This window comes from Postia placenta (assembly GCF_002117355.1).
Source record: "Postia placenta MAD-698-R-SB12 unplaced genomic scaffold POSPLAscaffold_2, whole genome shotgun sequence".
NCBI classification, from domain to species: domain Eukaryota; kingdom Fungi; phylum Basidiomycota; class Agaricomycetes; order Polyporales; family Adustoporiaceae; genus Rhodonia; species Rhodonia placenta.
Genome location: NW_020169833.1, coordinates 2,636,638 through 2,655,745, shown reverse-complemented (window position 1 = coordinate 2,655,745; position 19,108 = coordinate 2,636,638). Strand labels below are relative to the sequence as shown.

Here is a 19,108-nt window from a genome sequence, read left to right as displayed (position 1 = left end):
TTAATGTTCGCAGAGTCCACGTCCACACCGCCTACGAGATAATGTCCACGAAGGGGTTGAAGTTGTAGAAAGTGCATCCAGTCTGGTTAATGTAGTAGCTTCCATACCCATCTTTAATCGTCGTTCCATCGCGGATGATCTGGATGTACGGGATTTGTGCGTCCTCGGTGGGGAACGGTACCGAGCCGATGCTGTGACCCGCCGGCGCATCCCATGATGACGCGCTCGAGCCGATGTTCATCTGAATCGTCGCAGGCTCGCTGAGGAGTGCGATCGCAAAAATAGCATCCTCGGGAAACTCATAGTTGCGCGGCTCCAAGCTGCAGCAGCATACGGTATCCTTCGGCCATACGCGGTACCAGAACACCACTTGGTCGTCCTAACAAAGGTGTTAGCGGGCATTCGACATGAGGTGGAAATGATACGAGCAGTAACGGTGGGCTCGGTGCCATTCTTGTACCAGCTGATGAAGAATTGGGCGACGTTCCTCCAGGCGCCATGGGTGAATTTAGGCACCTGAGCATATATTGGGAGTCAGCGTTGACCATAACACCCTAGTATGTTTGTTTGCTCACGTAGTTCGGAGCGTATGTGCCGAGATTAACCTTGGGGTTAATATCACCGATGTAATGCGATTCTGCATAGTCGTTCCAGCTGCCAGATGACAATGATTATCTCCCTGGGAGACAAGAGAATAACTATCACCCACGTCACGATCTCAACAATGTCCGGTTGCACGTCCTGGATGGCTTGCAGGTAGTGCCACAGCGTATCGCTATACTCGACCCAATCGTTGTCCGTCGTGTTCAGGTTCTTGAACTGCCAAGGCGACACGGCTAGAATCTGTGAGCACTACAATTGTATCTCTAAGACTGGGGCAGACATACCCATAATGTAAGGTCCCGTGCGGTCGCTTTTAACGATCGCTTGGTAGGCAAGATCGGTTGCTGTGGTGAGATTGGCGTCCACATCGGCAGGCCTACACCATTCACCAATTGTAAAGTGGAGAGAGGATACCAAGAAAATATAGCGTGACTGACCATGACCACCAGTTGAAGAACCCGTTGATGGAGGTAAAGTTGCTCATGAGGCTGTCCGCATCGTCTGGATCCCGGTAGCTTGTGAACGCGGGAGCGAGGCTGATCGTGATGCCTTCGCCCGCCAGGGTCGACTTGAAATCCGCCCAGAACGATTCGCCATAGGTTTCTCCAGAGTATGTAGACACGAGAATATCGCCATTCCACTTGTATGAAGCCGAGCTCGTCGAGTAATTCTGGACGAGTGCAACCATGTCATCGCTCGACCACGAATAAGACATATCGAACGAGAAAAACAATTTGAAGCCGAGCTGTTCCGCGACACTGAAAGCGGTTACAAGCTGGCCGACCTCGTAGTCATACGCTGCGATATTGAGGGCTGACTCGTGACATGATTAGAATGCAGAATCGGCGAGGAGGCATGACTGATGTCTCACCAAAGCCGTCTATGCCAATTCCAGCGGCTGTTGTTATATCGTTCTCCCAGTCCGACTGTTCATAAGAGTACGAGTTCTGTACCTATACAAAGACAAGCCACAGGAATTCAGTTGGGTGACTCTGTATGTAGATACATTGCGCGAACCATAAAGTGCGCAAAGACATCTGCTGCATGTGCTGCCCGGAGACAAGCAGCACCCATTGCAATGGCGAGAATAGAGGTAGCTGACCTCATCGCAGAATTGCAGAACCGCACTATTACAGTGGAGAGTGTTATGTGTGAGAAGTGGTAAGCTTGGCTGTGGTGCTAGCTTGCTTTGAAGAGCCCGTACCTTGTCAATCACGAGCTCATGACAACGTTCGTGATGGGTTACAAGTCTCAATCCTGCTGTAGAGTGACAGCATGTGGCTGCGGTCACCAGTACTGCCACCTGCAATGAGAAGCATTCGTTTCACTTGATACTGATTCGACCGAAGGTGCTGAAGGTTTCTGACGCACTGACGGAGCATCACTGAAACAAACCGAAGTAGAAAGTGTGTTGTCGTGAGAGGTGAAGCTTTAAAAGTGCCCGCTGAGCCGAATGAACATTCTGAAAGCGCTGACTCAGTGGTTCATAGATCTAACTTCCGTGTTCTCTAATGTCTCAACACCCCATCATGTGGGCCCACGCTGATTGCATGTGCCGCGTCCAAGGCCGGAATCATTCGTAATCGCATTGGCAATGCGCTTTGTTTACATTGCTCGACGGGGCACGTTGCGAGGGCCTTGCTTGAGAGAAGGCAAAAGCGTCTGCATAAAACACTCGTCAGCATCAATGATGATGGACAGATCGTAGTGTGCATCAAGCGTCTTGCGACTTGATATCGAGTGCGTTCACCGTCTCCGAATTCTTCGTATACTCCAGGCGATGTGCTCTCGTACACCACTGCAGGCTTCATCGCGGGTGAGGTCACGTATATCAGATGTGCAGATAGGTGGCGCACGGTTCATTGAATGCGTCGACTGGATGTACCGGCGCCCATGGCATGACCCCGATGCGGCCCGCATCCTGGGAGTACGACGATAGGACCCCGGCGAATCCCCCAAGAGCTCTGATCCCGCGCGGACCGCCCTCCGGGGGTCAGCCCATGGTCGATTTCGGGGGAACTTCACATAACCTCGCCTGATTCCGGTCAGTTTTGGGGGTAAATGGCATCTAACGTCTAAACATTGCAAAAAAGGCGAGAAATTGCAAAAAATCGCGCGCGCGATTGTACCATTGTCACAAGGCCGTACATAGATTTAGAAGTACCGACTACTACACTAAGGCCACTGATTGACGTGGTACTAATCTCTCTACTTCGGATCTTTGCATTTGCACAAGATCATTAGACCTATAAATTCCTACTTACATGAAGTTTGGTATCGAGAACCGATAAGTAAAGTAACATAGCGACGAAGCGGTATCAAGAAGCAATCGAGTGAGACGTCACCGGTATCATCGTACCTTTCCGGCACATTTCGGCACCCGTTCCGAGGCCGGATGGACCTTATGTTCGGGGGTCGAGGATCATACCTCGCCCCGGACGCCTGGTTTCGGGGGCACCTGGCACATAACCTGACCGCCGTCCGGGCCCCGTGTCGGGGGTTTGAGATGTAAGATTTTGGCTCCAGAGGCCCCCTTTTCGGGGTTTTCGAGATCAGAGCTCTTGGGGGATTCGCCGGGGTCCTACGACGATCAGCTTGGACTCAGCGTCTGCCCGGCGCTCTATCTACAACTTGCGATAGCCTCACGGGCTGGTAAGAGCGGAGGACCACGCAAAATAGTGGCCATTATACGGATTCCAGCTGGCAGTCGTCTTTCACTATATGCACTCATACAACTGAAAGCATACTTCCAGTATCGTCCTGTACTTTCCGCCGTCTGGAAAATACACGTTAACAGCACAGCTGGTGGTCACGCTGGTCATTTTTAAATCGCTTCTAAGCTTGCACTTCTCCCCTCCCACGCTCCATTGCCAGTCAGTCTACATCCTTGGTCGATACTTATGCTATATACTGACCGCCTCCTATAGTAGGATCTAACCTTATTGACATTGCATATATCATGGGCAATAGGTACTCCAACAAGCAACATGTGCGAATAGTGGTGGTATATCATGATAGATAGTACAGTTGTTAGGTAAGTCGTGTACCCGACAGCGAAAACCCATCGTCTTGACAAAATATCAACAAAGTGGTATGACGCAGAAGGCTCTGTGTTGCACCACTTTGTTGATATTTTGCTGTCTTGCGTGTCGTCGTAACGATGATGTTGCCCAAATGAAGATGTCGAATCTCGACGGTATTTCCTAGGCCGCCTCTCCGGCCTACAGCGAGCAAGGACGGTATATTAGTATGTGCTACATGGATCTTACGCGTTTGATACCAAAAGACAGGCAGCCGCGACTGAAGCTTCAACATGCACGCCTCGGTGATCTCGATCTCGATCCACCGATCTATACCTCGTTCTGAGTTTATCTCAGCCTCAGGTCAAGAACTGCACCCTAAAGCATAATCTCAGGCCTAGAGCTGAGGTTGAAGCCCCTACTCATAGTGCTTTCCCTTCAAAATCATCTTTCAGTGACTAGCAGAACTAAACTTACCCTGCGCAGGTGCTGCTTCCACCGATCACTTTTGACACTTGCTTGACGGTCAGTGACGTCGGAGCTCAATCTCCATGTTCAACTTGTATAAAAGGCCCCCCATCCCCCGTTTCCTCCTCTCAGCAACCTGACCTTGAACCATCATGATCCTTATCACGCTCTTCATCTCTTACCTGGTCTTCACGACCAACATCTTCATCGCATACGACCACGCCGCTCGTACGTTCGGGTACCCCAGCCTTGGTGGTCCTCTCAAGTACCTGCAGCTGTCGGGGTGAGTGCCATATTGTACTTGTTGATGTCAACACTGAGGTTGAGCCTGCCATTAGCATCACCATCCGTCAACCTCGATGGCTGCCTGTGGTCCGTGTCGACACGAAGACACCCTCGGCGGTGCAGTGGGAGATGTACGAGGAGTTCACGCTGGACTGGAAGGTGCCTGGAGCGCCGACTCAGTTCTCGAACTTCTCCATCTCTTACGTGCTGCCATCATTGGTGGGCTTGGACGAGGACGAGGAGCCGTTCGCTCAGGAAGCAGACGGCCGCGACGACTACCACGGCGGGGACAAGTGGTGCTATGCCCTCCCCGAGTCGTCGTTCCTCGACCATCTCATCTGGTACCACACCCAGTCGGCGCAGTCAATGTGCGCGCTGACAGAGGCACCCGAGGAGGAGTCGGTCACGACGCCCTCCATCGACACCATCAACATTGTGGACGTGTTCGACTGGGACATGCCGTCGTCGTCGATCAATGGAACCTCACCGACCCTACTGGACTCGCCATCAATTGATCATGTCGACAGGCTGGTCGGCTGGTCAATATTAGCTATGGTGCTCCTCTTCGCTGTCAAGCACTCCAAGACGGCGACACGGGTAAGTACTGCACATGATACACGATGACCTTGGTTGACACCTCATGTACAGGACACCGGTCCCACCATCAAGTGCGAGAAGAAGGACGAGCCAGAGTTCGTACCTGAAGCTCCTGAAGCTATGTATGTTGTTCTCGGCTCAGAGATGTGCGATGCTTATGTATTTGGACCAACCAGAGACGTCCCTGCGCCCAGCAATGTGTTCACGGGGCCGGTCTCGGTGAACGGCTGGAGCCGCGACAAGAAGAAGAGGAAACGGAAGGGAAAGAAGAACAAGAATTCTATCGTGTTCCAGGTAAGCTTAAGCGCTGCCCAGTGTCGTTCACATTCAAGTCCAGTGCTGATGTGTCGTCTCAGCGTTGATTCAATCATAGCGATCGAGGGTTAATCAAACATCAGACCCTTGCTTGACGTCACCACTCAGAGCGGCAATCCGAGAGACGATTTGAGCGACCGACGAAGACGAGGTAAGGATGGCATGGCGTGCAACCCTAGTGGTAGCCCCTCATCCCCCCTGGAATCCCGACGTTTCAGTGTGCAGCCCACGTCTTTTGGTGAGTAATGTTCGTCCTCTGGCATAGTCTTCGCGTTGACTGTGCCCACCTGAAGTTATTTCGGCTCGACGACGTGAAGCGTATGTGGGACTGGATCCCTTCGCGCTTCTGCCTGTCTAACCGGATACCAAGGTATGTTTATAGTTGTCTGCGCTTGACAAGTAGGCTCACGAACGTGCATCAATCGCCAGACACCTCTAGACGTGGAACATATGCACTGTCTCTCGTGACCGCGTCCTTTCAAGCTTACGGGCGACACCCCCCGATATCAACAATCGACTCCGTGTCTATGAACAATCACCAAAGTTGGCGCTGCCTCTCGACTATCAGCAGAACCGTTTTTGCCTTTTTCATTCGTCCGATACCTGACCTCCTATTTAAATACATCTCCTCTCGTATCTGCGCCCCTTCCATCCATTTCAACCCCCAATCCTCCTCTATCTCCTCAAGTCCCGTTCAACTGTCTTCCCCTCCCTCTATATACCCGTCTTACTACTACCTCAAACTCCGCTTACGTTTGGTCCCTCCCAATTATCTCAGCATATTCTCTTTGTTGATTAGTACACTCAGTGCAGCATTACCTGGTTATGTATCTACCTATTGGCCTTTGACTCTTGTTAGGACCTCTTGTATTGTATAGCCGAATAGCATGCGTCCGTGTAAATAATGCTTGTCTTTGACGCGATTGATCTATGTTACCTGAGCATAAAACGACTAGTAGTAGCTACGTGCTCGTGGCGCGCAGTGAGGTATACACGTGTATCGTGACCGCGTCGGAGCAGGCGCTTGCACGCGTATGACGTCCCAGCCCATTGCCCACCATTGTTCCCCTTTACTGTTTCCAACACTATGGCCGATGTTCGAATAGCAGTCCTCGTCGTGATCACATCCATTGTGCTCTTCGGAACGCTCTACTCGGTCGTCAATAGCACCTACCTCGACACCTCCAACCCTCTCCTCACCTACCTCCCCCATCCCCTCCACAGCACCCACTACTTCGCCTCCAAGGGCAACATCCTCAACGTCTACTTTATCAAACGCGTCTGGGGCTGGACCTCCGCCGCCTTCCTCGCGCACTACCTCACCAGCCCGCCCGCCGCACGCACCAAGGAGCGCGTCCTCCAGTTCCTCGCCGCGACCGCCGTCTGGCTCACCTTCACCGGCTGGTTCTTCGGCCCCGCCGTGCTCGACCGCCTCGTCGCGTTCACCGGCGGCGAGTGCGTCCTCGGCCTGCCCTCCGGCGACGTCGTCTCCGTCCCAGCCGACTACTGCTACACCAAGTCCACCCTGTCCGTCGCCACGCACCCCGCGCTCTTCCCCGCGGCACTCCTGCTCCCCGAGGACGGCTGGCGCGGGCGGCCGCGCCTGCGCCGCGGGCACGACGTCTCGGGGCACGTCTTCCTGCTCACGATGTCGACGCTGCTCCTCGCGGACCAGCTCCGCGCGTCGTTTGGCCGCGCAGTGGGGCGCTGGTCGGCGCCACACTGGTGGGCGATGGCGTTCGGCGTCGGCGTCGTAGTGCTTGAGCTGCTCGCGGTGTACACGACGAGCGTGTACTTCCACACGCCGTTCGAGAAGCTCACGGGCTACTGTGAGTGTACGGATGCATCGTTGTGTGTGCGCGGTGCTGATCTCCGACGCGTTTTGCAGTGCTCGGCGTGGCTGGGTTTGCTATCACACAGCTGCCGGTTTTCCAGCCCGCCCCAGAAGCCGTGGTGGTCTCAAACAGAGAGGTGCCAAGGGAAGCCGGAGAGAAGGCTGAGATCGCGAAGCGGCAATAGGTGTGTGTGATGAAGACCCCTTATTCACGCAAAGCCGCGGTACAAGTCGCCCCGAAGGAGGGCCATGTGGCGAACCTACCACACAGCATAACATAAGAATAAGTCTTAGATTTATTGCTGAAACATGGCCCAATAGAACACACCGCCTGTATGCTTCCCCCCGAAGATCACCGTATAAATCCGTGAACACGCTGGATTGTGTAGAGTATGGAAACCAAAGATAATATATTAACAGATGTTGGACGGGTATATGTGGGAACGAAATTGGCTTTGTACGCAATGAGATGGCAATATTAAATGAAACAGATCATTGTCAGGGTACAAGGGTAGATGGAAGTAGAGGATGTACAAGGTATTATGGATGTATAGAAGGAAAGATGAGACGTCGGATGGAAGGTGCGATACAGTTTACTGTAATCGAGGAAATAAACGAGAGTTCTATGGTAATATGAAGGCGGTGCATTGAGTATTGAAGGCAGTGCGTTGATGAAATGGAAACGGGGGTGCTGTTGGTACACGACGGCGATGAGGAACAAGAGTGTGTATGTCCCACAACTTTCTAATGAACGTTATATATTCGTGAGCTATTTGTTGAGCACGAAGGGACAAAATCATACCCTGAAAACCGGCTCGACTAGCGACAACGCGAAGGGATCCAGTCCCACATACGCCTCACGTGGACAGGCCGAATTTCTGCGGGCCACCACGATAAGCAGGAGCATCCACATGAGGGAACTGATGCTGCTTACCAGGTTGGCGTGGTTTGCACGCTGCGACATCGGAAACTCAGGGGGATGAGGGGCGGCCGCTAGGGCCACACACGCCGTGCCATCCTTCCCTCGCCTTCGTCAGTCGCATGTACCATCTCTTGATTTGCCATCGGGTGCGGTAACACCGAACAATGAGCATTCAATCGCCAGGGTTGGGCTGAGGCTGACATAACACGTGAGTTAGGGGTGGGATATCTAGCACTGTTCGAGCCCACCTCGGCTACAGCAGAAGCCTTCTTCTTGCGCTTCTTGCTCTTCTTCTTCCTCCTGTTGCGACCCTGGACGTCCATAGGGATCGACCCGATGGATGGGCTGTCGGATGGGTTGATGTCGAGTCCGCTCGCCGAGACGCTACGTGTTTCGAAGGATTGAGCAAAATGGCATCATAATACAAGGCGGACATACCTGAGGTCGGAGGGGACCCCTTGCTTGTCCTTCCCAGAGAAGTCGCTCGCTGAATCGGCCCGCTGTGCAAGGTATCTTTAAGAAAGGGCACTACGAACGACAAATAGTACTCACCAGCTGGGGATACTCGGCCGCGACGAAGAGGGCCGTTGAACCCAGCATCGAGATGAACACGAGGATGGCTAGGGTTGATCTGTCCGGCAAGTTGTCCTTGCTGACATCTTCGTCCGACGGCGAGGTCTTCGAGGTAGTGTTCATCGGGGACGGAATGTCTGAGTCGATGGCGTCTAGGCTGTCAACGCTGTCCGTGGAGGGCGTGGTGTTCGGTTCCTCTACTGGGGCCTCAGTCAGTGCGCACATTGACGACGCTGACTGAGCGTGGAACCAGACGAGGTGGCTGAGGAGCGACGACTCGGGGAGGGCACGGCACCATTCGCTCCCGTCGTTGTAGTCGTCGTTGCCGTCGCCGTCAGCGAAGGGTTCCTCGTGCTCCAGCAGGGGACAGATGAGCTCGTCCAAGCTCATCGTCGACGGCAACACGTAGGAGATGGACGAGTTCATGACCTCCTCGTACATCGTCCACTGCATTGCCGAATGGATCTTCGTGTCGACACGAACCGCAGGCAGCCATGGGGTTTGACGGATGGCAGTGCTAGCGGCGCCTCAGCGTCAATGGCTACGACGCGAAGCTGAACGTGGCACTCACCCAGACAGCTGCAGGTACTTGAGAGGACCACCGAGGCTGGGGTACCCGAACGTACGAGCGGTGCGGTCGTAGGCGATGAAGACGTTGGTCATGAAGACCAGGTAAGCGATAAAGAACGGTATGAGGATCATGGTGGAATGAGTATAAGTTGCTGGGAGAGGGAACGGGGGCGCGGGGGCCTCTTATACAAGTCGAACATGGAGGCTGACCGCCGACTTCACCGCTGCCAGCCGAATGTCAGCCCCGATCAACGAGTGTGGTCAACCTCCGCTCCCTAGGGGCTGACGTATTGTTACAACCAGCCATCTAAGCTCGCGTTGCCGATGGGCAAACATGGTTGTATCGTTCAGGATTATAGGTTAGCGCTCGCAGCAGTGCATAACATAGACGGATCAGCAGATCGTCGATCTCGATCTGCCAAGAGCTAGCACAGCGAACATATAATGTGAATGTGAGAACTCGCATACCGTCAACCAATCCCGAAGATATATTCACCGACGATGCTTCTGGATCGGGGTACGGTGCCGAGCCCCCCTTCATAGCATCCTTGGGTATCTACTGGATTGTCAATGGCACTGTGTGTAGACCCTCCGCACCAGACATTTGGGGCGCACCCCCCCAGCCGGTAACTGTCGCCGTCATGCAGACAGCGAGGCACGCCTGAAAGGGGATTAGCACAATACCGCTGCTGCGCGCGGTAGTCTTCGGCCTACCTCGGCTGTGAAGCGCGTGCCATACAACACCATTGACGTTCCGGACACACAAGAACACACGCGCGCATCGTACACTTTCCAAAAAAAGTCTAATTAGAGCAGTTTGACGTACAGTAGATACAGCAGGCCAGCGGCACCCACACGACCGCGTGACGCTGCTCCGGCGAGAAGAGCGAACCAAAGGAGTATATGGTACACACAAACCAAGGAAGCGAGCGGCGAGTGGGGGACAGCGGGAGGGTGCGTGAGGATGCAGCACAACAGAGATGGGGATGGTGAGGGAGAGGGAGGGAGGAACGAAGGGCGGAGGCAACAAACAATATGGGTTGTGCGAATGAAATAAAGGAAAAAGAGGAGAGACGAGACGAGACGTACGGATACGGCAGAGAGCAGGATAGCCAATAACTATAGCGCATCTACAGTAAGACGGAGACAATGAGCGGGACGTAGCGGATGCAAGCAGACCGGAGGAGACGAGAGACGAGAGACAAAGGGCGAAAGAGAGAACTATTGCAGTAGCCACCACAGATGAGGCAGGCGATCGTCCGGTAGATGGAAGGACAAGATGGCAGTAGTAGTGCTCGACACTAGCAAAGACGGAAAAATGAAATAACGAGCAAATGATGGGGTGACGGGCAGAGGCCCGAGGTCCGACAAGGCGTGCGTGCATGCGCGGGTGGGGGAACAAGACAACAATAGGTGAGCATACAATAAGACCGCACGCACGCACGCAGCCAGCCAGCAGGGAACGGAGAAAACACCACATGCAAACACAGCTCTAGTCTCCGAGACAGACGAGGGTCCAGACAAGCAGGAACGCACCACAGGCCCTGCACGAGCATACATATGCAGCACGACGCGAGAGGTAGGACGCCGAGGCTATGAATACCCCGCCGCACCATACGCACCGAACCCGACATACTGCAGGCCTGCCGACGCGGGTATGCACATGTTTCGCTCGGAGATCTCGACGCCGCCGGTGTACACCGTGTCTGGCTCCTGCCCGCCGCCCGGACTCGTGTACGCATACGTGCCCGCATCCAGGCCGTACGCCTCGGCGTACGTGGGCACGTCGTAGGCGGTGCCTGGGTACCCGCGCTTGGGCGTACCGTCCTGCGCCTGCGCGTAGCCGTCTTGTGCCTGCGCGTAGCCGTCCTGTGCCTGCGCGTAGCCGTCCCGTGCCTGCGGATAGCCGTACTGGCCCTGCGGACTGCTGCTCGCGCTCCCGCCATCCCCTGGACCAGGCGGCGGGTCGGCATACTCGAAGCCAGACGGGAGTGCGGGTGCGCTCCTCTCGGCATTCTACCAGAACACAACACAAGACATGGCACCCCATCAGCTAAATGTGCATGGCAACGCGAGACGGGCGCCCACCACGTACCTCCGACCCGCCACACCGATCATGGCTCAGCGCGTATGCGAGCTCGCTCGAGGTCGACCGCTGCACCGTCGGCGGGCTGAGGCTGCTCCTGCCAGCGACGGGCGCATACATCATGGACGCATCCTGTGTCGGGCTGGATTGTGGGTCGTCGCTGCAATGCGCGAGGAGGCTTGGGCTGGATTGCGAGTGCGGGTGCGGGTATGGATGCGAGGCCGAGCTGACACCCATGCTGGAGAACATCTCGAGGATCTGCATAGAGGTGCCGCTAGAACACAGAAGACCCACGTCAGCACCGACCGGCAAAGACCAAAAAACACGCGTCCCCGCCGGATCAAGACCAGACAAAACTCACCAGCTACCTCGTCTCTCCTCACACATCGCCGCGCCCTCCTTCATCCCGCCATCGTCGCTCTCATAGTAGCTCGTCCAGCTCGTCTCGCTCCCCGCCACGCTCGCCACACTGCCAAACCGCGACACCGCGTCGTACTCGCTGCCCTCCGTGTCCGCCTCGCTCGAGAGCGAGCCCCGGTGCACCGTACTGTACGCGCCGTCACCCGTGCTATATGCACCCTTGTCCGTGCTGTACGCGCCCTCGCCCTCGCTCGCACCCGCATCGTACCCCTCGAAGCCGCCCGCAGGCGCGCCAAACGAGAAGCCCGGCGCGGGCAGCGGCCCCGGGATCGGCGGGCCCATCTCGCGCGTCGACATCACATACGCGCCATGCCCATGCCCGCCCGCACCGTGCGCGAGCAGCCCATACCGCGCCGAGATGTTCGGCGGCGGCGCCTGCGTGTGCGGGCTCACGGGCTCCAGCGCCATCGCGTACCGCGCGCGCGGGAATACAGGCTCCTGGTCGTTCATGCTCACGCGCAGTCTCGCGTTCAGGCTCAAGTTTCGATCCATGTTCGGGCTCAAGTTTCGATCCATGTTCGGGCTCAAGCGCATATCCGCGTCTGGGCTCAGGTTCCGGCTCGCGCTCGGGCCCTGGTGGTTCGCCGCGGCCGCGACGTACGCGTACGGGTGCATGCAGAGCCGCATCGCATGCCCGTCCGCCGGGACCGCGATCGACGCGCGGCGCAGCGCCGGGTCATACGCGGGCGCCGCAGACGCAGACACGTACGGGCTGCCCTGGCCGTACGCGCGCGCGTGGTACTGGGCCATGGGGAGGATCGGGAGCGACGGCCGCCGGTGCGCGAGGAGGTCGTGCGCGGGCGGCGCGAGCGCGCTGCTGCTGTACGGGCCGTGCGCGTGCTCGTGCTCGTGGTGTCTGCCGGGGCGCAACGGAAGCGCGGACAGGGTGTACGCGCCGAACGCGCTGTCGTTGTCATGCTGGTGCTGGTGCTGGTGCTGGTGCGCGCTCGACTCCGCCGGCGAGGGCGACGCGAAGGGCACGTCGAAGTGCATCGCGATGTCGGGGAGCGAGTCGCTGCGCGGCGGTAGTGGGTGTGCGTTTGGAGGGTGGGACAGCATCGTCGGTGACGCCGTGCCCGGATGCTGATGCCGGTGCTCGGCCATGCCGTTTCGCGGGGTCGGCGAGGTGCACGCGTACGTGACCGTGTCTCCCGAAGAGCTCGAAGACGACGTCCCCGAGCCCTCACGTCCATGGGCGTGCGCCTCCCCTTGCGGTGAGAGCGCGTCCGGGTCGAAGCTCTCCTGCATTCGCTCGGTCAGGTCCAGCGCCTGCAGCGCGGGCGAGGGCGGCGGCGAGGGACTCGCGCTGTTTTCGCGCACGGTGCTCGCAGAGGAAGACGCTGGGCGCGCGGCCGCCGCCTTCTTCGCAAGCATCTTTGACTTTGCGCGGCGATTCTGAAACCAAACCTGCACGCCGCGGGCACCACGACCGCAATCGCATCAGCGCCCACACGCACCACACGACACAAACAGCAGCACCGCGAATAGGCACCGCACAGATGGAAGAGGAAGAAACAAGGATCATCGTCAGCGAATTCGGCCGGACGCACATAGCAGGGACACGCACCTGGACGCCGCGCGGTTTCATCTGGAGCTCGGTGGCGAGCTTCTTGCGGAGGGCCGCGTTGGGCTTGGTGTCGGACTTGTAGACGTCCTCGAGGACCTTGAGCTGCGAGCGCGTCGTGCGCTTGCGGTGCTTGACCTCGTTCGGCTGGTACGGGTAGAAGTTGCGCATGTCGACCTGCGCGGGGTCCATACCGGGCGGGATGAGCGACGGGATGCAGGTGGTGGTCTGGCCGACGGGCGCGCTGGATGCGGACGCGGACGCGGGCGAGGAATGTGGGTGCGGGTGCGAGTGCAGGTGCTGAGGATGGGTACGGGCGGGGTGTGGATGCGGATGTGCTGGCGAAGAGAATGCGGGGGCGGAGAGGGACGGTGTATGGTGCAGATGCGAACGGGAGTCGGGATAGATGTGCGACGAGGAGGAGGAGGGACCACGGAACGCGTCGGCCTGGAAGGGGAGTTGGGGAAAGGAAGCACGGCGAAACTGGAGGGCGTCGAGGGTCGGGGGGCAGTGCTGCATTTATGTGGTGTGTGGATGGGTATGATTAGGTGCTGGTGCTGGCGGGGAGTCCGAGGCCGGGTGCAGGTGATTGAGGATTGGCAGGCGGGGGCAATAGGATGAGAAGCGCGGACGGCGATAGATCTGGGAGAGCTGGACGTGCGACGCGAAAATGCAGATGCAGATGCACGGCTCGATCGCCGGCAAGCGTGGGCGGGGCGCTGGGGGCTACCGCACTGAAACGCCAGCTGGAGGACGGAGCAGGGGGCGATGCTCAAGTGCTGTCGGAGGAAAGAGAGAAGGAGAGGCGGGTGGGGAAAGCAGGGATGTGCCTGGGGAGACAAGGAGAGGGACTAGTGGGTGGACTAGCACGGTGGTATGTGGTGTGCGATCGGAGGGCCAGAGGAGCGGTAGTCAGGGAGGAGAGTGGAGTGGGAGACGACGCGACGGGATCTGTCGAGTCGCGGGCCTGCGGAGGATGCTGTAAGGGTAAAGACAGGTGCAGGTGCGAGTGCGTCGCCAGGAACAAGACGAGGATAGTGCGGCGTCTGCACGGGCACGGGCGCAGGCAGGGCGATCTTGGCTGCGCACCTGTTATGGGCTAGCAGAAGATGGGTCGAGAGCCTGAAGATTTGGCGTCTCGGCGCGGTGTCGGCAGCCGTGTACGCGGTGGGAGCAGGAGAGAGAGAGGGAGGAGGGAGTGGGCGAGAGCACACAGACGATGATCAGGCGGACAGATGGCACTTGCCGGGATCGAACTCGCGCACCGACCACGGCCCAGAGCTCCCAGATCTGCTTTACGTATTCCATGCTTATTCCGGCCAACTTCGCGTCCCGATCATGTTCGCAGCGCACCACGCCCGCCTGACCTCTCCTCGTCTTCCCCTCCCTGCTCACCCTTCCATCCCACGCTCGCCGTCCCATCCCCAGGACAACCCCAATCACCAGCCCTCGCCTCACAAGAACCCGCCCACGCACATGCCCACGCACCCGTCTCCCGTTCCCCCTTGCCATTCTCGGCCGTCCCCCCGCACCAGATCGCGCCCGCTGACAGCCAGCGCCTCTGCCGCCGCCCTCCAGAGATCCCATGCCGTAGGATCACTGTCCGTTCCGTCATCTCGCATCCCATCGCAGAAACACACCGCCGCACATCGCCCCGGCTGACGTGCCCCCGGCAACTTGTTACGGCAGACACGCGGTCGAGCACGGAGCGGGGCACCCCCCACCGCGCAGACGAGGCGAACAGACACACCCGCGGTGCGTCCGCGCGCCCTCACGACCACACAATATGTCCATATCCTCCCTCTCGTCGGATCCCCGCGCTGTCACCCATCCCGCACCCAGTGCCAGTGCCAGCGAGCGTGCGCACTCGAGCTGAAACAGGCTTCTCTCTTGTCCTCGGCCGTGTCATCAGCGCGTCTTGACAACCGTCTTCGCCCTCGGGCGGCGTCGCAAGTCCACGGAGGCCAAATACAGCATTGCACCGGCGTCTCAGCGCCCAGGGGGGTGGTACTCCCTTGGCAGCGCACCAGCACCAGCATCCTGGCCGCCAGGGGATGATCCAGCCTGGCACGTCTCGCCCGGCGGCACCCACTGATCGGCCTGCGTCCCCGGGCACACAGGGCACCCTGTCCTCTTCCGTCCTGCCCGCAGTGTGACCACGCTTAGCGCGCACACCGGAGGTGCGACAGCAGGCGCCGCACGAAGATAGAGGCGGGTGCGATCGCCCACGTCCCTAGCCTGGGAGGCTGCCAGGGAGATATGGGTGGAGATTGCCCTCTATCTGCGCTTCGTAGGTTTGCGCGCAGGGCCCGCGGTGTTCTGGGCATTTTGCTCGGTACGCGGGGCACTGCGCATCGAGCAAGATGGCCGGAACATGGGCCATGGACCGTAGCATCGTGTGTTCGTCATCCAGCATGCATTGATATTAATTGGCATCGTAGCCTGTACTGTAGTGGTCGCGGGCGGATGCAACACCAGCCCAAGCCATCGGTGCGAAGCAGATCAAGCCGTCGTGCGCAGCTGTGGCGGCTGTCGAGACACAGAATAAACGTGGCGGCGGAGCGCATCAGGCCGCGGCGCACGCTGGCATTGGTGTGTGCGTCACGCGCAGGCGAAGCCGCACGCAGATGTCTGGCTGTCAACATCGAGCGCACCCGTCCACGCTCGCGCGCGCGGGGCTATAGCCCCCGGGTCCACGCAGGAGCGCGCGCCGCTCGCATCGGAGTCCTGCCATTCTCGGCTGTATTAACGGGGGCGATCGACATCGTGTGCGATCGAGAACAGTGTGCCAATGCGGAAGGCGCTGTGGTTCGCCCGGGATCCAAGCTCAGCGCTCAGCGCTCAAGCTCCCAACGCGGACTAGTACCTGGAACCTAGGGCCTGAGCCGGCTGCCCGTGCGCGTCCGCTCGCCGTGCCTTGCACACCTACCACACTAGCCATCGCCGCCGCGTCGTGCTCCGGGCCGCAGGGGCGCCCGCCCGGTGTCTGTACGGCATGCACGCACTACGGCAGAGCCTGGCGGTTTCATCGTGCTAGTCTCCTCGGCAGCTCCTGCCTACAGGTTCCGACGTGCGGCGGCGAACGGCCAGTCTGATCTGATGCTGGTCGCGCGTGCCTTCCGGCGATATGCACCGGCGACGCTTGCGCTTGCGTTCGCATTCGCTGGGCGCACGGAGCGCACCGTGCCTATGAGGAGAGAGCCTTTGTGGCGCGCGACGGCCACGATCCCTACCACAGACTGCGCAGGAAACAGCAGTGCGGCCGCCAGGACTCTGCGTTTGCGGGAGCTGTAGCGTCACGGTGGCTGTGTCCGCATCCCGAGGTTGCCGGACTCCTCTCGCCAGGCCCCCCCCCCCCTGGCAACCCTGTCCTCTGCGTACGGGCACCAGAAGCATCCGCGCGTGTGTGCGCACACCCTCCTTGTCCGCATCCGCATCCGAATCCAAATCACGACGCTGTAGATGTGTAGCTCTAGACGCCAAACTCAACTATACTGCGGTAAATGTCCTTGTTACTTGTAGTGCGGTTCGCGCACTTCGCATGCATGCCCAAGGGCAACTGGCAAGGCATGGACGGGGCTGCGGTTGCTATGCGTGATGAGCATTTGAAATACGCGTGGTGGGCCCTGTGCATGATGCAAGACAAGGAGGTCTTGCTGGTTGTTTGTAGTCCCACTATCACCACCACCACCGTGTCGCCCCTGGTGCAAATCGCCCTGGGCGGCCGCGGAAGCTAATCTGCATCTGCCAGTGCGTGTCGCCGCGGGATGCTCGCGGGGTGGCGGGGATCGCAGCGCGTGTCGCACGTCCACGCCTTGTTCCGCCTGTCCCGACGCGTGCATGCATGGCGCCATGTTGGGCTGCAGGGGCCGCCAGACTAGAGCTTGACAGGGTGTCATGGCGCCCCACCTCAGTCACTGTCGGTGCGCGTCGCACAGACTGGCACACACCTGTGGCCGTGGCAGAACGGCAAGTCAAGGGCTGCTGAGCGCAGTTCTGTTCAAGACGCTATACTGTCTTGACTGCTGCCAGTGTATGCCCCCGCTTCGTGTGTCTCGCCGGCGGAGATGAGGAGAGACGGGTACTGGGCCGCACCCGTGGGGTGGGCGACACCAGCCCGGCCGCCCTCCGAGTCGCTTGCGCTTGCTGTTGCTGTTGCTCTGTGGCCAGCCGCTCAGCCTCTCCATTCCCACCAACCTCCCCGCAGACCGTCAACGGCGCCATCGTGCGCGGCGACCCGGATGAGTCAAGGGCACACATTGAATGACGGCATGCCGCGATCACATCAGAACGCACCGAGTGCTAGCCGCACCGGCGGCCAGTGGCAGTGGTGCCCGTCGTAAGAATAGATGCCTCGCGCCGCGCCACACTTGCTGCCTACGGACACCCGAGCGCGATAAGGAGCCTGCGCCCAATCAAAGTTCAGGCTAAAGTTGGTGTTCCAGGTCGTGTGTTTGTGCAACGGGTGCCTGCTTCGTTGTTCCCGTCCCTTTTGGGCACCCGGGTTGTCTGACTCCATGTTGCTGGGCACTTCCGGCATCAGCATAGACTTTGCGTGGGGTTTGTGACATCGCCCGACTTGGCTTGTCGTGTTTATCTTGAATGCTGTGATCATATATGATAACCTATTCGTGTACTTGAGGCGTACTGCGCTGCTATCCCCACGCGCAACGTCGGGTGATTGGAATCTCAATATGATCATCTGCCACTGCGTCTAGGTATGCTCTGTCCGCCTCTTTCGGTGGTGAACAGGGGGCCTCGGGTCCGGCATTAATTTTGATGACAGGCATTTGCTTCGTATATGGAAGATGCGCCTTGAGTTCCGACTTCAAAGTCGCGACCAGCTGCGCCCATAGCCAACGCAGATAATTCCCTATCGACACCACGCGGGCGGCGGAATGCATTGAATGGCGCATAGTTTGTCGACTCTACGCGTGCTATCCCTGCCAAACCCACCCTAGCCTGTCTACTTAGTCACCAACCCTCAATCATCTGCGTTGTCTCCCGATGGGTCGTCTGAGACGGGCCAACGCTCACGAAATGGCTCGCGTAACGCTACCGCAGACCCGGGCTCCGTCCGTGTACAGCTGGGTCCGCCCGCCAGTCGGACCGTGTCATACAACCGTAGCTGGAGCTTAGCGTTGTTGGTACCTTCCTTTCGCTGAGGCTACCTGACGTGATAAGAATTCTCCACAGGCGCCTCAAAGCTCAAACAGGTCAGCAGAACCCGTGGAACACCATACCACTGACCCTTGACTCAAAGCTATCCTCCGCGTATGTCCTGCTGTGCAACATTGGACGCTGCACGAGTGTGGGGTTTGAGCGCAGCCAGACGATCAGACTCAACAAACGTTTGTGGCGCTGCATTGCGAGGATCATTACCCCGCACTCAGCTGCTGCGCCGCAGCTTCCATCCATCTCAAGGCCCCTTGGCAAGCTCAGGCCACGCCGGTCCTGACATTGCGCCGTGGTGTAATGTGTCTGAACTAGTCAGCGAAACTTGTGCCATGAAACTCCGCTGTATTGCAGTCGCTCCGCCTTGACAGAGCCATCATGGGCGAAAGGGCCGCTGACTGATAAGTCGTGATTCGGTGCATTTTCTCATGACATTCCCTGCAACTGTCAGCGAAGCATGGTCCGATGTGCAGGCGCCCATGCGGGCCAATGACAAGCTCGCATGCTAACTTCATGGCTGTGAGAACTCAAAGCGCCTGGCACTCCAACGTCGAGGACGATCATGCGTTCTAGTGATTGCACTAGAAGCGCGCTACAAAGACTTTTTATACATTTGAATCCTGAATTTCCACAACCCGAAATGTATCTAGTAGATTCATTCGCTACAACTTCTGAT

General features: G+C 58.2%; 6 protein-coding genes across 6 annotated transcripts; 2 read left to right on the top strand and 4 right to left on the bottom strand.

The window, feature by feature from the left end:
- Nucleotides 1–1,710, bottom strand: POSPLADRAFT_1133559 (glycoside hydrolase family 71 protein; the record flags this gene model as incomplete). Its single annotated transcript, XM_024484365.1, has 9 exons — nucleotides 1–31; nucleotides 150–379; nucleotides 436–516; nucleotides 576–654; nucleotides 710–836; nucleotides 888–979; nucleotides 1,041–1,401; nucleotides 1,475–1,556; nucleotides 1,621–1,710. 9 exons carry the CDS (start codon nucleotides 1,708–1,710, stop codon nucleotides 1–3), a joined length of 1,173 nt encoding a protein of 390 aa, XP_024343284.1.
- A 2,533-nt stretch (nucleotides 1,711–4,243) lies between these two features.
- Nucleotides 4,244–5,895, top strand: POSPLADRAFT_1131726 (hypothetical protein; the record flags this gene model as incomplete). Its single annotated transcript, XM_024484123.1, has 7 exons — nucleotides 4,244–4,374; nucleotides 4,430–4,973; nucleotides 5,025–5,267; nucleotides 5,397–5,439; nucleotides 5,507–5,526; nucleotides 5,582–5,658; nucleotides 5,772–5,895. The coding sequence occupies 7 exons, from the start codon at nucleotides 4,244–4,246 to the stop codon at nucleotides 5,893–5,895; spliced, it is 1,182 nt and encodes a 393-aa protein (XP_024343283.1).
- Nucleotides 5,896–6,375: 480 nt separating this feature from the next.
- POSPLADRAFT_1031489 (hypothetical protein) lies at nucleotides 6,376–7,307 on the top strand (the record flags this gene model as incomplete). The annotated part of the gene is made up of 2 exons (XM_024476795.1): nucleotides 6,376–7,117; nucleotides 7,177–7,307. The coding sequence occupies 2 exons, from the start codon at nucleotides 6,376–6,378 to the stop codon at nucleotides 7,305–7,307; spliced, it is 873 nt and encodes a 290-aa protein (XP_024343282.1).
- A 909-nt stretch (nucleotides 7,308–8,216) lies between these two features.
- On the bottom strand, nucleotides 8,217–9,319 carry POSPLADRAFT_1053124 (hypothetical protein; the record flags this gene model as incomplete). Its single annotated transcript, XM_024480348.1, has 5 exons — nucleotides 8,217–8,240; nucleotides 8,293–8,428; nucleotides 8,483–8,544; nucleotides 8,597–9,134; nucleotides 9,189–9,319. 5 exons carry the CDS (start codon nucleotides 9,317–9,319, stop codon nucleotides 8,217–8,219), a joined length of 891 nt encoding a protein of 296 aa, XP_024343281.1.
- A 957-nt stretch (nucleotides 9,320–10,276) lies between these two features.
- Nucleotides 10,277–10,774, bottom strand: POSPLADRAFT_1038638 (hypothetical protein; the record flags this gene model as incomplete). The annotated part of the gene is made up of 2 exons (XM_024477417.1): nucleotides 10,632–10,774; nucleotides 10,277–10,488 (listed from the first exon to the last, which is right to left on the bottom strand). Coding segments are annotated over exons 1-2 (328 nt in total), but the record flags the coding sequence as incomplete, so codon positions are not given.
- A 6-nt stretch (nucleotides 10,775–10,780) lies between these two features.
- POSPLADRAFT_1043912 (hypothetical protein) lies at nucleotides 10,781–18,624 on the bottom strand (the record flags this gene model as incomplete). Its single annotated transcript, XM_024478411.1, has 17 exons — nucleotides 10,781–11,203; nucleotides 11,283–11,547; nucleotides 11,635–13,100; nucleotides 13,261–13,770; nucleotides 14,253–14,356; nucleotides 14,653–14,816; nucleotides 15,008–15,152; nucleotides 15,285–15,503; nucleotides 15,706–15,786; nucleotides 15,912–15,997; nucleotides 16,187–16,243; nucleotides 16,318–16,496; nucleotides 16,639–16,713; nucleotides 16,794–17,140; nucleotides 17,554–17,862; nucleotides 18,295–18,424; nucleotides 18,508–18,624. The coding sequence occupies 17 exons, from the start codon at nucleotides 18,622–18,624 to the stop codon at nucleotides 10,781–10,783; spliced, it is 4,677 nt and encodes a 1,558-aa protein (XP_024343279.1).
- Nucleotides 18,625–19,108: the final 484 nt, after the last annotated feature.